Here is a 17,154-nt window from a genome sequence, read left to right as displayed (position 1 = left end):
AAAGAAGTGAAGAAAGAAGACAGTTGTGCTAAGCCAAAGTGTATCTTGTAATCAGCAGAAAACAATGGCTATACTTAGAAATATGTATTCTATTAGTATTCCTGATCATAAATTTTAATGTTCTTGTTGCACACTGCATCATCATACCTGAGAACTCTCCGGGTTTGACTGTTTCTCTGGGTCAAGACCCGAATCCTCCGGGTCGCGGGAGCGGGGTCTTGACACATCCCGCTCCCTGCCCATTTTTCCTTTAAATGGGTGTGTTTCCCGCTACCGTCAGTAGGAACGCCCACTGATGTCAACGGGACCTCCCACCATCACGTGACCGCTCACCGACTTCAGTGGGCAATCCTGGCCGTGTCCCGCAAGGGAAGGCTCTGGGGAGCCGGAGTCCTGAAGTTCCCAGGTATGTGCATCATGTCTGCCACAAACTGTACTCCAAAAAGCTTCCAAGTCATTAGAGCTAACTTCACAAATAGTGGAGCGTTGTGAGTAGGTAAGTACTTATGTGAAACAAACAAATAATTGATAACCGTATTATTTTTGTGACAAATATTACATGTAATTACTTATACTATATTTAAGTATTTTTTAGGTGAACACCAGTTTTACCAGTTGATCTTATAAATAAAGTTTGAGTTCTTAATAAAAAATAAATCAGTTTGAGGTCTTAGCTATATATGCCAAGTATACCATGGCTATAATAATTTTTAACACTAACATTTTATACTTATCACAGTCTTGCACCATTTTCTCATATGAAGCAATATATATACAGTTGAGCTCAAAAGTTTTCATACCCTGGCAGAAATTGTGAAATGTCGGCATTATTTGAAAATATGACTGATAATGCAAAAAACTGTCTTTTATTTAAGGCTTGTGATCATATGAAGGCATTTATTATCACATAGTTGTTTGGCTCCTTTTTAAATCATAACGATAACAGATATCACCAAATGGCCCTGATCAAAAGTTTACATACCCTTTAATGTTTGGTCTTGTTACCGGCATGCAAGGTACTTAACCAGCTTTAAATGGCAATTAAAGGGTAATTTCCCGCACCTGTGGCTTTTTAAATTACAATTAGTGTTTGATTATAAATAGTCAATGAGTTTGTTCGCTCTAACGTGGATGCACTGAGCAGGCTAGATACTGAGTCATGTGGAGCAGAAAAGAACCTGCGTAACGCGGTAATGGAACTTTATAAAGATAGAAAAGGATACAAAAAGATATCCGAATCCTTGAAAATGCCAGTCAGTACTGTTCAATCACTTATTAAGAAGTGGAAAATTCGGGGGATCTCTTGATACCAAGCCAATGTCTGATAGACCAAGAAAGATTTCAGCCACAACTGCCAGAAAAACTAAGAAAAACCCACAAGTAACCTCAAGAGAAATACAGGCTGTTTTGGAAAAAGATGATTGTTTCAAGGTTGTTTCAAGGAGCAGAATGCAACGATAATTGAACAAAAATTAGCTGCATGGTCGAGTTGCCAGAAAGAAACTGCACCAATACCAAAAAAAAGCCCAGTTACAATATGCCTGAGAACACCTTGACACGTCTTACAGCTTCTGGCACACTGTAATTTGGAGTGACGAGACCAAAAAACCAAAGTGCTATGTTAGGAGAGAGATTAACAAGGCCTATAGCGAAAAGAATATCATCCCCAATGTGAAGCATGGTGGTGGCTCATTGATGTTTTGGATGTGTGTGAGCTCTAAAGGCACAGGGAATCTTGTGAAAGATGGCAAGAAGAATGTAGCACTTTATTAGAAAATACCGGCAGACAATTTACGTTCTTCCGCATGAAAGGTGCTCATGTGATGCTGTTGGACTTTCCAGGATGACAATGACTCTAAGCACAGGGCCAAGTTGACCCTCCAGTGGTTACAGCAGAAAGAGGTGAAGGTTCTGGAGTTGCCATCACAGTCTTCTGAACCTAATATCCTCGAGCCACGTTGGAGAGATCTCAAACGTGCAGTTCATGCAAGACGACCAAAGATTTTACATGACCTGGAGGCATTTTGCAATGATCAATGGACAGCTATACCACTTGCAAAAATTTGGCCTGTCATAGACAATTTTTTTCAAATTAAAAATGTCTGTGGTGTTAATGTTATAAATGACTATTGTAGCTGGGAAGAGCTGATTTTTAATGAAAAATTTTCATAAGTGTACAGAGGCCCTTTATAAGCAACCATCAATCCTGTGTCCCAATGGCACGTTATGTTACCTATTCCAAGTTTTAATTTAAAAGCCTAATTGATTATTAGAAAACACTTATGTTATTACAGCTGTAAATTTCCTTGTTTTCCATGAAAACAGCAAAGCGACCACAAACTTTTGAACTGTTATATATATTTTATATATTATAACACATATATATATATACATATATAAAGTATATATATATTAAAATACCATAATTGTACATTGTATATTTTTTTATCCCTAGTTACTAAGAATACTCTGCATATATATTATTTTAAAACAAATTATTTATTCTTGATCGTTGATTTCATTTTTTCCTCACATTTAGTGCACATAATTTTCTAAGTAATAGCTATAACACTATTGGCCAGGAGAGGGCGGACCTGTCATCCAATCATTTCTGTAGCTCTAACAGTAGATCTGCTAACATAATCCCTCCTCTCTCCACCCTTTAACTCAATGAATCACCCTCCCATTTTTCCTCTGGAGCACAAAGAAAAGCTGCTGATCCGATGAAAATATCCTGGATGTTTTTATTGCGTTGGTGGGATTATTTTGCTCACAAATAGGAATATTTCAATTACAAATCTGTTGGATTATAGAATGATCATATAACATCGCATCTCAAAGAAAGGAATTAAGATATGGACTTCCAAAGACCTATACTGGCTTGGAAATGGCAAGTAGTGTTTGTGTTTTGCCTTTGTAGCTGGGGCTGGGTCTGTGGGCAGCTTCGCTATTCCGTTGCAGAGGAGTCAGAGCCAGGGACATTGGTGGGAAATGTAGCTAAGGACCTGGGATTAAAACCTGCAGACATTATTCAACGCAGTCTGAATTTGGGGTCTGAAGAAAGCACAAAATATTTTGCTTTAAATAAGGCAAATGGGGCATTGACTGTAAACAAAAGGATCGATAGAGAAAATTTGTGTGGATCAAACTCTCCGTGTGTTTTAAACATAGAGGTTCTTAGCAAAAATCCTTTGGAGCTGTTTAAGCTTGAAGTAGAGATTCGTGATATAAATGATAATTCACCCACCTTCTCAGCCAGTGAACATATAATTGAAATTACCGAATTGGTGGCAAGCCCAGGTACTCGATTTGCCTTATATATAGCCCAAGATTTGGATGTTGGTGTAAATGGTATTAGACAGTATATATTAAATCCAAATCCATACTTTTCATTGTCCGTGAAGAATCGTACGGATGGAAATCTCATTCCTCAACTGATTTTGCAAAAGACTTTGGACAGGGAAGAAAAGGGAGAACATAAACTAGTCCTTACTGCTGTGGATGGTGGGGAGCCAACTAGATCAGGATCATGCCAAATAACAATTAAAGTATTAGATATAAATGATAATGCACCAGAATTTGGTAAATCAAATTATAAAATACGTCTAAAAGAAGACCTGCCTCTAAAAACAGTTATTATAACACTTAATGCAACTGACTTGGATGAGGGCACAAATGGTGAAATTGAATATTCATTTGATCAACATACTCTGGATTCAGCTAGAAAATTATTTGATTTGAATGCGCAGAGTGGTGAAATTAGTATCAAAGGGACAGTGGATTTTGAAGAATTAAATTTTTATGAGTTATCAGTAAGAGGAGTAGATAAAGGATCTCCGAAACTGCAAGGGAGCTGTCTTATTCAGGTAGAAATTGAAGATGTTAATGACAACCCTCCAGAAATTACCTTGAGTTCCTTGATTAAAGATGTACCAGAAAATGCTCAAATAGGAACAATAATCGGGTTTATAAATGTAAAAGACAAAGATTCTGGAAGGAATGGAGAAGTTAATCTTAGTATACCACCAGATTTACCATTTGAAATTAAGCCATTTCAAAATTATTTTTCATTGGTGACAAATGGATATCTGGACAGAGAAAAGGCTCCCCAATACACTGTTCAAGTTATTGCTTCTGATTTAGGAAACCCTCCTTTAAGAAGTCAGGCCACAATTGTATTCAGTGTTTTAGATATTAATGATAATCCGCCGATATTCCCCCACTCTATCTACAATATGTTCATCAAAGAAAACAATGACCCCGGCAAATTTCTAAGCACGGTCACAGCTTTGGACTTAGATGAAGGAATTAACTCAGAGCTGGTTTACTCTATTGTTGAAAGCCAAATTGATGGTTCTTCTGCATCTTCTTATGTTTACATAAATCCTAATAATGGTAACATATATGCTCAGCGTTCATTTGATTATGAAACTATGCAGGTTTTGCAAATCAGTGTGAGAGTGGAAGATTCTGGGAGCCCAAAATTATTTTCCAATACATCTATATTTATATTCATACTTGACGCTAATGATAACTACCCAAGTGTTCTAAATCTTGAGTACGCCAAAAATCTAGTTGTTCAAGAAAGCATTCCAAAATCTGCATCTCCTGGCTATTTGGCAGCTAAAATATCTGCTGTGGACAAAGACTCTGGTCACAATGCTTGGCTGATTTTTAGTCTTCTTGAACCCATCAATTCATCTTTATTTCAAGTGTCTACCTATAGTGGAGAAATCAGAACTATTCGAGGTTTCCAGGAGACAGATACTGCAGAACAGCAGCTTGTCATTTCAATCAGTGACCATGGAGATCCAACGTTATCAACTACAGTGACCGTACTGTTACATATTGCAGATATTGTCATGGTTGAAAGCCGCAAATCTCAGGATTTGTTTGAGAATCCTAAATCCTCATCAGATTTGACATTGTATCTAATTATTTCACTAGTAGCCATAGGTTTAGTTTCTGTGATAACATTTATCATATTGCTGGTAAAATGTTTAAGGAAAGAAGACACTTTTAGTATTTCTACCTGTTGTGTTTTAAGCAAACCACAATTAATGCCTTACACTGAACAATATCAGCCAGCTCTTTACTTGAACACAGATGGGACCTTAAAATACATGGAAGTGAGAATGGTTCCAACCGAATCTCAAGGACAATGCTATCAAACATATTTACCCCCAACCACAGAGAAACCTGATTTTTCCTCCGTGAAACCTCTAGATTTTCCACAGTTAAAAGATATGTTAACCCCTTAAGGACCGGGCTCATTTTTCGTTTTCTACCCTGTGGGACCGAGGCTGTTTTGACACTTTTGTGGTGCTTGTGTTCAGGTGTAATTTTCTCCTCACCCATTTAGTGTACCCACATAAGTTATATATTGTTTTTTTCAGGACAAGATGGGCTTTCTTCAGATACCATTATTTTGATCGTATCATCTTATTTACTATAAAAAAAATAAAAAAAACATGGTGAAAAATTGAAAAAAAAGACATTTTATGACTTTTATTTGAAAAATATTTTACTCACCTAAAAAAGCAAGTAAAAAAACTAGCTAAATAGATTCTACTACTTGTCCTGAGTTTAGAGATACCCAATGTTTTTATGTTTTTTTGCTGTTTTTTGTACGTTACAGGGCAATAAGTACAAGCAGCGTTTTATGATTTCCAAATCTTTTTTAACAAATCTGGTCAGTCTGCCTCCATCTCCTCTTTGGAACATCTTTGAAGCCGGTTAACTCAATTTAACCCCCTCAAACCATATATTTTTGAAAACTAGACACCCCAGGGTATTCCAAATGCTGTTATTTTAACCCTTTCCATGCACCAATTATACAACTACACTTTGTCAAACTTTGTAATAGTAATTTTTTTTATTTTTTTTCCCACACAAATTGTATTTTAGTTATAGATATACAGGTTCTGGTATATGTCACTATCAAACAACACCCCAATGTGTGTTCAGCAACATCTCCTGAGTACAGCGATACCCCACATGCATGGGTTTGTCAGATTGTTTGGCTGGTAAAAGGCTACTTTTGGGGCATGCGTAATCCAGGTGGTCATTTGGTCATTCTGCCTCCATCTCCTCTTTGGAATATCTTTGAAGCCGGTTAACTCAATTTAACCCATTCAAACCATATATTTTGGAAAACTAGACACCCCAGGGTATTCCGAATGCTGTTATTTTAACCCTTTCCATGCACCAATTATAGAACTACACTTTGTCAAACTTTGTAATAGTAATTTTTTTTCACACAAATTGTACTTTAGTTATAGATATACAGGTTCTGGTATATGTCACTGTCAAACAACCCCCCAATATGTGTTCAGGAACATCTCCTGAGTGCAGTGATACCCGACATGCATGGGTTTGTCGGGTTGTTTCAGATTTAAAATGCCACATTTGGGAAGTGCGCTTTTTTTCTCCATTTTGGTCAGTCTGTACCTATGCCCTATCTGTGAGCTAGGCCACTCCAATTTACCCCATCAGCCATTTTTTTATATATATTAGACACCCCTTGGGTATTTGAAGTGCTTTTATTTTAACTCTGAGATTTTTGAGAAATTTTAGCACTTGCTCAAAATAATAAACTTTATTTTTTTATTTTTTTATATTTTTTAATACTTTTTTTATATTTTTTTTTACACATTGTGCTGGTACTGGATGGTTCATCTAGTGACATCACTGCATAATTATTTTTAAATGTTAGCACATTTTTTTTTTCCATTTTTTTATTTTTTATTTTTTTTTTGAATATTTTACTAATCACATAGTGATTAGAAAGCTGGGCTCCATTGACTTGCATGGTTGAATGCAGTACCTGTATTCAACCAGCAAGTGGAGCCAGTTCTCTAGAGGGTCTGGAGACCCTCTAGCGAACTTTTTCGTCTTTATTGTTGTAGTTCCCGGGCCGCCGCCATCTTACTTGATGGCGAAGATCACCGGCAGCTGCGGCTGTGACCGCTCTCCGGAGCGGTCACAGCCCACCTAAAGGTAAGTGTTTGGTGTCGCTGGATGCCTCCTGATCGAGGCATTCCAGCGACACCATTTAAGTTTAGGAGGCGATCGTTGATCGCCTCCTAAACGCTTTTAAAACGGGCGTCCGCCGCCATACAATGTATGGCGGCTGTTGACGCCCCGGGGAGGGGCCAGACATGGCCCCCGATGCCGATCTCGGCCTTGCTGGATGCCTCGACATCGAGGCATTGCAGCAAGGCCGTTTAAGCGAAGAAAGTGATCCTTGATCACTTTCTAAGCTTATTTAACTTTTTGACGGTTCAGGACCGTCAAAGGTCATTTAGTGACCTTCTTGTCATGACGGTCCTGAACCGGCAAAGGTCGCGAAGGGGTTAAACAACACAGATTCATCTTCTGATACAAACATAATGAAGAACACAGAAGAGGTGAGTTAATGCTATCATTCTTATGTGATTTTAGATCATAGTATAATGTGTAAATAATTATTTGATATGTTTTATTTTATTTCTGTATGTATCTTTTTTTTTAATGCAGTAAAAACTATGAATTAGTATTATGTATATATTTTGGGTGCACTGGCTCTTGGATTTTCTTTATAAATGGTTTAATGGTTACTAGTTAATAATACCACTTATGGTAAAAAAAAATCTAAACACAAAACATGAAGACATTTTCATTATTAGAGTTGAAGCATGAGCCTTAGATGGAGTTTCACACAGCATAACTCAATTTGTGATATTATTTGTTTGCAAATAATATTATAACATTAGCATTTTCAACATAAATAATAGCATTGTTAATCCAAATTAAGTATGTCTCTGCAATATGGTATAGATTTGATCCATTAATAAGCCAAGAACAACATAAACAGAGATATCATTAAATTATATTGTGTCATCATATTCTACAACTCTGTACAATGGATACAACAAGTAGTATATCACGTAACTGATATAAAAGATGGAGAAGGCCTTTCTCAAAGGAGCTTACTAACCTAAAAGAGGTGAAATGTTTGAGATGGACCAGCCACACAACCTCATCTCTGGGCAAATATGAATTCAATAAATAATATTACTAGACGCTATGAACCAACTGAAGAGTAAGATGGTATTATTATGTCCAACACCAGAAGTAAGGCTATGGAAGATGAGGCTCTGGTTTTACTGAAGAAGTAGGTTTTAAAGTATGTTACAAGCAAACAGTAAACAGAGGGAAAGTATGATAAACCAGACAGACCTTGATCCGTCTTGCTTTTATCTTTGCTTCTTTGCTTAAAATGAAAAAAAATAAGTTTTAATTAGGTATTAATCTAAAACAAAACATTGGCAGCCTTTTGGATTTTCGACTATCTGATCAAATCATTCTATCATATAATATATGCTGTATACTGATTCAAATTTCATAGCATGTATATAACATTGGACTGAACCGTAATAGGCCAGTATTTTACTGTGTATATGTGTTATCTAGATTATGCATGATTATGTGTAACAAAAAAAAAAAAAAAACACCATTATAACGTACATTTTGTTTACTTATTTATTCTACATTCTTACTTTTGGCTGCCACCAGAGGGAGATAAAGAGCATTCTATAATGTTTTATTGCTTGAAGAAAGCAGACTTTTATAGATATAATTTAAGTTGTGTATTGTTTTGGTGTGTACATTATGAAATGGTAGTTCCTATCTTTGGACTTGGTAACCCTGGTATGGTTTTATTATTCATATAGATCATCATTTGTCTCATTTATATGCTGATTTTTTCCTGAAGCGGTCTGAGGTTCTATTATATATATTACATATATTTGTTTCATATATTTTATGATTTGTTTTTTATCTTTCTATTACTTTTAATGTCTTGAGGTGCCTTTCCCAGACCTTATGACCGAGTGCCATCTTTATAGCTAACTGGGCCCAGGGCAAGCTTACCTCCATGAGTCTCCTTTCAGTCATACCTGAGTCCATGTGCAAGTAAATATTGAGGTGTTTGGCTGCTGGCATAGACCTTTAAACTAATGGTTTCCCTATCACAAGCTATAGTTTGTCTGCCAATGAGCACCAGTACAGTAAATGTTAGTGGAGAGGTCTCAGCTAGTGCTTTGCATAAAACTCCACCTCCTGGCTATGGTGGCTGTTGAGATGACAAATGACTAGCTGTCATATGCCCCTAAACTAAGCTAAAGCCCAGTGCAGCTTCCCTTTTTACCCCGATTAAAGATAATCCTGACTTTAACAGGTCAATGTCTGGCTCAATATATAGTTATGCTGTACCAACTTCAATGTCTGGTTCAGTATTTAATCATAGCAGTTATACTGTACAACCATCAATGCCTGGCTTAGTATATAATGAGACCCGTTATGCTGTACCTCCTTCAGTGTCTGGCTCAGTGTATAATGATAGCAGTTATGCTGTACAACCATCAATATCTAACTTAGTGCACCACTGTCAGTGGTTGGCTCCGTGTATAATGATAGAAGTAATGCTGTACCATCTGTCAATATCTGGCTTAATATACACTCACTGGCCACTTTATTAGGTACACCTGTTCAATTGCTTTTTAACACAAATAGCCAATCACCCAATCATATGGCAGCAAATCGATGCATTTAGGCATGTAGACGTGGTCAAGACAACTTGCTGAAGTTCAAACCGAGCATCATAATGGGGGAGAATGGGGATTAAAGTGACTTTAAATTTGGCATGGTTGTTGGTGCCAGACAGGCTGGTCTGAGTATTTCAGGATCTGCTGATCTGCTGGGATTTTCACACAGAAGCATCTCTTGGGTTTACAGAGAATAGTCTGAAAAAGAGAAAATATCCAGTGAGCGGCAGTTGTGTGGATGAAAATGCCTTGTTGATGTCAGAAGTCAGAGGAGAATGGGCTGACTTGTTCGAGACTACAGAAAGGCAGCATTAACTCAAATGACCACTCTTTACAACCAAGGTATGGAGAATACCATCTCTGAACGCACAACACGCCAAACCTTGAAGCAGATGGGCTACAGCAGCAGAAGACCACACTGGGTGCCGCTCCTGTCAGCTAAGAACAGGAAACTGAGGCTACAATTCACACAGGCTCTCCAAAATTGGACAATGGAAGAATGGAAGAACGTTGCCTGGTCTGATGAGTCTCGATTCCAGCTGTGACATTCAGATGGCAGGGTCAGACTCTGGCGTAAACAACATTAGAAGCATGGATCCATCCTGCCTTGTATCAACGGTTCAGGCTGATGGTGGTGGTGTAATGGTGTGGGGGCATTTTCTTGGCATACTTTGTGCCCCTTAGTACCAATTGACCATTGATTAAATGTGGCAGCCTACCTAAGTATTGTTGCTGACCATGTCCATCCCTTTATGACCAGAGTGTACAGTGTACGACAAATCTGCAGCAACTGCGTGATGCCATCATGTCCATATGGACCAAAATCTCTGAGAAATATTTCCAATACCTTATTTAATTTATTTATAAGTTAGTATTTTTTTTATGAGTTTTGAAACTGACATACAGTTTACAAATTTGTGCAATATGCTTGCCAACATTATTTTTGTGGGTGTCTTTACATTTTAAAGTGTGGGGGGGTGCTACATACTGGATCCGCCCCAGGTGCCAAATACTCTAGTTCATGAAAAGTGTGTAATATTAGTGACAAGCTAGTGAAGAAGTGAAGAAAGAAGACAGTTGTGCTAAGCCAAAGTGTATCTTGTAATCAGCAGAAACAAATGGCTATACTTAGAAATATGTATTCTATTAGTATTCCTGATCATAAATTTGAATGTTCTTGTTGCACACTGCATCATCATACCTGAGAACTCTACGGGTTTGACTGGTTCTCCGGGTCAAGACCCGAATCCTCCGGGTTCCGGGAGCGGGGTCTTGACACGTCCCGCTCCCTGCCCATTTTTCCTTTAAATGGGTGTGTTTCCCGCTACCGTCAGCGGGAATGCCCACTGATGTCAACGGGACCTCCCACCATCACGGGACCGCCCACCGACGTCAGTGGGCAATCCTGGCCGCGTCCTACAAGGGAAGGCTGTGGGGAGTCCTGAAGTTCCCAGGTATGTGCATAATGTCTGCCACAAACTGCCCTCCAAGAGGCTTCCAAGTCATTAGAGCTAACTTCACAAATAGTGGAGCGTTGTGAGTAGGTAAGTACTTATGTGAAACAAACAAATAATTGATAACCGTATTATTTTTGTGACAAATATTACATGTAATTACTTATACTATAGTTAAGTATTTTTTGGGTGAACACCAGTTTTACCAGTTGGTCTTATAAATAAAGTTTGAGTTCTTAATAAAAAATAAATCAGTTTGAGGTCTTAGCTATATATGCCAAGTATACCATGGCTATAATAATTTCTAACACTAACATTTTATACTTACCACAGTCTCGCCACCATTTTCTCATATGAAGCAATATATATACAGTTGTGCTCAAAAGTTTTCATACCCTGGCAGAAATTGTGAAATGTCGGCATTGACTTTGAAAATATGACTGATCATGCAAAAAAACAGTTTTTATTTAAGGCTAGTGATCATATGAAGGCATTTCTTATCACATAGTTGTTTGGCTCCTTTTTAAATCATAACGATAACAGATATCACCAAATGGCCCTGATCAAAAGTTTACATACCCTTAAATCTTTGGTCTTGTTACCGGCAAGCAAGGTACTTAACCAGCTGTAAATGGCAATTAAAGGCTAATTTCCCGCACCTGTGGCTTTTTAAATTACAATTAGTGTTTGATTATAAATAGTCAATGAGTTTGTTCGCTCTAACTTGGATGCACTGAGCAGGCTAGATACTGAGTCATGGGGAGCAGAAAAGAACTGTCAGAAGACCTGCGTAACACGGCAATGGAACTTTATAAAGATAGAAAAGGATACAAAAAGATATCCGAATCCTTGAAAATGACAGTCAGGACTGTTCAATCACTTATTAAGAAGTGGAAAATTCGGGGGATATCTTGATACCAAGCCAATTTCTGATAGACCAAGAAAGATTTCATCCACAACTGCCAGAAAAACTAAGAAAAACTCACAAGTAACCTCAAGAGAAATACAGGCTGTTTTGGAAAAAGACGATTGTTTCAAGGTTGTTTCAAGGAGCAAAATGCAACGATAATTGAGCAAAAATGAGCTGCATGGTCGAGTTGCCAGAAAGAAGCCGTACCGATGCCACAAAAAAGCCCAGTTACAATATGCCTGAAAACACCTTGACACGTCTTACAGCTTCTGGCACACTGTAATTTGGAGTGACGAGACCAAAAATCCATAAGCGCTATGTTTGGAGAGGGGTTAACAAGGCCTATAGCGAAAAGAATACCATCCCCAATTTGAAGCATGGTGGTGGCTCACTGATGTTTTGGGGGTGTGAGCTCTAAAGGCACAGGGAATCTTGTAAAAGATGGCAAGAAGAATGTAGCATTTTATTAGAAAATACTGGCAGACAATTTACGTTCTTGTACACCAAAGCTGCTCATGGGACGCTGTTGGACTTTCCAGGACGACAATGACTCTAAGCACAAGGCTAAGTTGACTCTCCAGTGGTTACAGCAGAAAAAGGTGAAGGTTCTGGAGTTGCCATCACAGTATTCTGAACCTAATATCCTCGAGCCACGTTGGAGAGATCTCAAACGTGCAGTTCGTGCAAGACAACCAAAGATGACCTGGAGGCATTTTGCAATGATGAATGGGCAGCTATTCCACCTGCAAGAATTTGGCCTGTCATAGACCATTTTTTTTTTCAAATTAACAATGTCTGTGGTGTATTTCTCATCCATTTAGTGTTAATGTTTTAAATGACTATTGTAGCTGGGAAGAGCTGTACAGAGGCCCTTTATCAGCAACCATCAATCCTGTGTCCCAATGGCACGTTATGTTACATATTCCAAGCTTTAATTTAAAAGCCTAATGGATTATTAGAAAACACTCTTTGCACTTATGTTATCACAGCTATAAATTTCCTTGTTTTCCATGAAAACAGCAAAGCGACCACAAACTTTTAAACGGTTTATATATATTATATATTATAATACATATATATAAATATATAAAGTATATATATCTATTAAAATACCATAATTGTACACTGTATATTTTTTTATCCCTAGTTACTTAGAATACTCTGCATATATATTATTTTAAAACAAATTATTTATTCTTGATCATTGATTTTTTTTTTCCCCTCACTTCTAAGTAATAGCTATAACACTATTGGCCAGGAGAGGGCGGACCTGTCATCCAATCATTTCTGTAGCTCTAACAGTAGATCTGCTAACATAATCCCTCCTCTCTCCACCCTTTAACTCAATGAATCACCCTCCCATGTTTCCTCTGGAGCACAAAGAAAAGCTGCTGATCTGATGAAATTCTTGTGGATGTTTTTATTGCTTTGGTGGGATTATTTTGCTCACAAATAGGAATATTTCAATTGCAAATCTGTTGGATTATAGAATGATCATATAACATCGCATCTCAAAGAAAGGAAATAAGATATGGACTTCCAAAGACCTATACTGGCTTGGAAATGGCAAGTAGTGTTTGTGTTTTGCCTTTGTAGCTGGGGCTGGGTCTGTGGGCAGCTTCGCTATTCTGTTGCAGAGGAGTCAGAGCCGGGGACATTGGTGGGAAATGTAGCTAAGGACCTGGGATTAAAACCTGCAGACATTATTCAACGTAGTCTGAATTTGGGGTCTGAAGAAAGCACAAAATATTTTGCTTTAAATAAGGTGAATGGGGCATTGACTGTGAAAGAAAGGATTGATAGAGATAGCCTCTGTGAAGCCAACCCTAGCTGTCTATTGCATTTACAGTTAATTACTGAAACTCCTTTGGAGCTATTTAATCTGGAGGTAGAGATTCTGGATATAAATGATAATTCTCCTACTTTTCTAACAAATAGTCGTTACATTGAAATCACAGAGCTATTTACAAACCCAGGTACTCGAATTGCCTTAGAGATTGCACAGGATTTAGATGTTGGTGTAAATGGCATCAGCCGATATACACTAAACCCAAACCCATATTTTTCTTTGTCCGTGAAGAATCACAAGGATGGAACTCTTATCCCTCAGTTGGTATTGGAAAAGACATTAGACAGGGAGGAAAGTGGACAATATAACCTCATCCTTACTGCTATCGATGGTGGGGAGCCAACAAGATCTGGATCATGTGAAATAACAGTGATAGTTTTAGATATTAATGATAATGCACCGGTGTTTAATCAGTCAGTTTACAAAATCCGACTAAAAGAAAATATCCCATCAAAAACAGTTATCGTAACTCTTAATGCAACTGATTTGGATGAAGGAACAAATGGTGAAACTGAATATTTTTTTGATGATCACACTTTTGATTCTGCAAAGAAAATATTTGAACTGAATTCACATACTGGTGAAATCTTTATTAAGGGATCTTTAGATTACGAACAACTGAATTTTTATGAATTATCAGTTAGAGCAGTAGATAAAGGGCTACCAAAATTAGAAGGTAACTGTGTTATTCAGATAGAAATTGAAGATATAAATGATAACCCTCCAGAAATTACCTTTAGTTCCATGATAAAAGACGTACCAGAAAATGCTCCGATAGGAACAATTGTTGGATTTATTAATGTGAAGGACAAAGATTCTGGAAGGAATGGAGAAATAAAATTAGATTTGTCTCCAAATTTACCATTTAAAATTAAACCATTTAAAAACCAGTTTTCGTTGGCTACAGACGGCCATCTTGATAGAGAAAAGGTTTCGCAATATACTATTGAGCTTATTGCATCTGATTTAGGGACACCTGCTTTGCACAGCCAAGCGATAGTTGTCCTAGGTGTGTCAGATATTAATGATAATTCTCCAGTATTTTCCCAATCAATATATAATGCCTTTGTTGAGGAAAACAATGACCCAGGTGCATTTCTAAGTACAGTCTCCGCTTTTGATCTAGATGAGGGAATTAACTCTGAGCTCAGTTATTCTATTGTTGAGACTGAAATAGACGGTTCATCAGCCGCATCTTTTGTTTATATTAATCCCACTAATGGAAATTTGTATGCCCAACGATCATTTGACTATGAACATATTCAAGTTTTACAAATTACTGTAAAAGTGGAAGACTCTGGGACTCTTAAATTATCTGCCAATGCATCCATGTTTATATTTATACTAGATGCAAATGATAACTACCCAAGTATTCTAAATTATGAGTACTCCAAAAATCTAATTATAAAAGAGAAAATTCCCAAATCTGCCTCTGCTGGCTATTTGGCAGCCAAAATATCTGCTGTGGACAAAGACTCTGGTCAGAATGCTTGGCTGATTTTTAGTCTTCTTGAACCCATCAATTCATCTTTATTTCAAGTGTCTACCTATAGTGGAGAAATCAGAACTATTCGAGGTTTCCAGGAGACAGATACTGCAGAACAGCAGCTTGTCATTTCAATCAGTGACCATGGAGATCCACCGTTATCAACTACAGTGACCGTACTGTTATATATGACAGACGACGTTGTGGTGGAAAGCCATAAATCTCAGGATTTTTTTGAAACTCCTAATTCACCATCAGATTTGACATTGTATCTAATTATTTCACTAGTGGCCATAAGTTTAGTTTCCATAATCACATTCATCATACTTCTGGTGAAATGTTTAAGAAAAGAAGACACTTTTAGTATTTCTACCTGTTGTGTTCTAAGCAAACCCAAATCAATGCCTTACACCGAACAATATCAGCCAGCTCTTTACTTGAACACAGATGGGACCTTAAAATACATGGAAGTGCGAATGGTTCCAACTGAATCTCAAGGGCAATGTTATCAAACATATTTACCCCCAACCACAGGGACACCTTTTACCCCCATGAAACCTCTAGGTTTCCCACAAATAAAGGATATGGTAAACAACACCGAATCGTCTTTTGATATAAACATATTGAAGGACACAGAACAGGTCAGTTCACATTAACTATTGTCTTCTATCATTCAATGTGTAAGCAATTATTTGATATATGTTTTACTTTCTGTGTGTATATTTTTAGTGCAGTAAAAACAATTGATTAGTATGTTTATTATATGTTTACTTCAAGTGTACTGGGTTTATATATATATATTTTTAACATGGTTTTAAGATAACTGATTAGTCAACTTATTTGAAGTTGAAGCTTGAGTATTAGAGGAAGTTTCTCACAGCATTACTAAATGTGTTGTATTATTTTTCACAAACAGTATTGTAACATTAGTACTGGGGACAAAAATAATATTATTTTTATACCAAATTAAGTTTGTCTCTTTTCTGCAAAATGGTACAGATTTTGGTCAAAGTTAAGCCAAAACAAGATGAACAGAGATTATGTATTCATTTTTATAGTGTTGTATTTTCAGCTCTATACAATGTGTGATGGCTTATTCCATTATTGAGTTAAAAGTGTGTTATTACGCATGCTTATTTGCAAAAAAAAGCACATCTCCTTATACTGTACATTTTGGTTTAATTAGTATTTTATTATAAAGTATATTCATATGTTCTCATACTTTATGGAAAAGACAACACTTTCTACTGCCACCAGAGGGAGATAGAGAGCATTTTAGTTGATTCTGGATCGTTTTGCAATGCTAATTATGAAAATATTGTTTCTATTAGACTTTTTTGTTTCATTTTGGTCCATACATTTTCAGACAACAAAGTTTGTTTCCTGACCTTTCGGTTCGGACAAAGTTCAAGGGCTTTTTCTATCTATTTAGAAACAAAATGTGTTGTCATTCACCTCACTCACGCTGTCTCTTTTCCTGCAACCCCACTTCTTCTCTTGCCTCTTCTTGTACTTCTGACTTCTTTCTTTGTCCACTTCTTCCATCTATCTGCTTCGTTTACCAGGCCTCTTGGAGCCCTTCTGCAAAAGAGCAAAGCCACGTGGACAGCCTCTCCTTCGTTTCTCCAATCGGGAGAGAAGTTATGCCCAGGGGGGTCTGCTCGTTTGCAGAAGTGTTTTGGGAGGTCTGCCTTTTCCCGTGTTATGTACAGAAAGTCAAAGTGCCAAATGTTTTTTTTTTTTGTATTGACACTTGTTGAGGTGCATTTATGATGTAGAGGTTTTTGATAAGCCTGTTTAATTTAATAATTAGTTAACTTGGCCAAATGACTTTAATCAGGGCACACTTTATAATTTTCTGGGTTCAG

At 37.2% G+C, this 17,154-nt stretch overlaps 1 protein-coding gene and 1 pseudogene across 29 annotated transcripts in view; both read left to right on the top strand.

The window, feature by feature from the left end:
- Positions 1-17,154, top strand: part of LOC128491197 (protocadherin gamma-A4-like) — a 216,430-nt gene that overhangs the window by 132,350 nt on the left and 66,926 nt on the right. For 2 of the 29 annotated variants that reach the window (XM_053463472.1, XM_053463471.1), the window contains exon 1: positions 7,361-7,409. The exons of 25 other annotated variants lie outside the window; for them this stretch is intronic. In XM_053463472.1, coding sequence (XP_053319447.1) covers positions 7,392-7,409 — 18 coding nt within the window. In that variant the 5' untranslated portion in view covers positions 7,361-7,391. Of the gene's footprint in view, positions 1-7,360; positions 7,410-13,357; positions 15,928-17,154 lie in introns of those variants that run through there. 2 more of the 29 variants (XM_053463432.1, XM_053463428.1) reach the window with 1 other exon arrangement.
- LOC128491201 (protocadherin gamma-C5-like) lies at positions 2,573-5,247 on the top strand (annotated as a pseudogene).

The sequence above is a fragment of the Spea bombifrons genome, chromosome 4 (genome assembly GCF_027358695.1).
Source record: "Spea bombifrons isolate aSpeBom1 chromosome 4, aSpeBom1.2.pri, whole genome shotgun sequence".
NCBI lineage: Eukaryota > Metazoa > Chordata > Amphibia > Anura > Pelobatidae > Spea > Spea bombifrons.
Note: the sequence above shows the minus strand (reverse complement) of the source record. Positions and strands in the feature narration are given on the sequence as shown.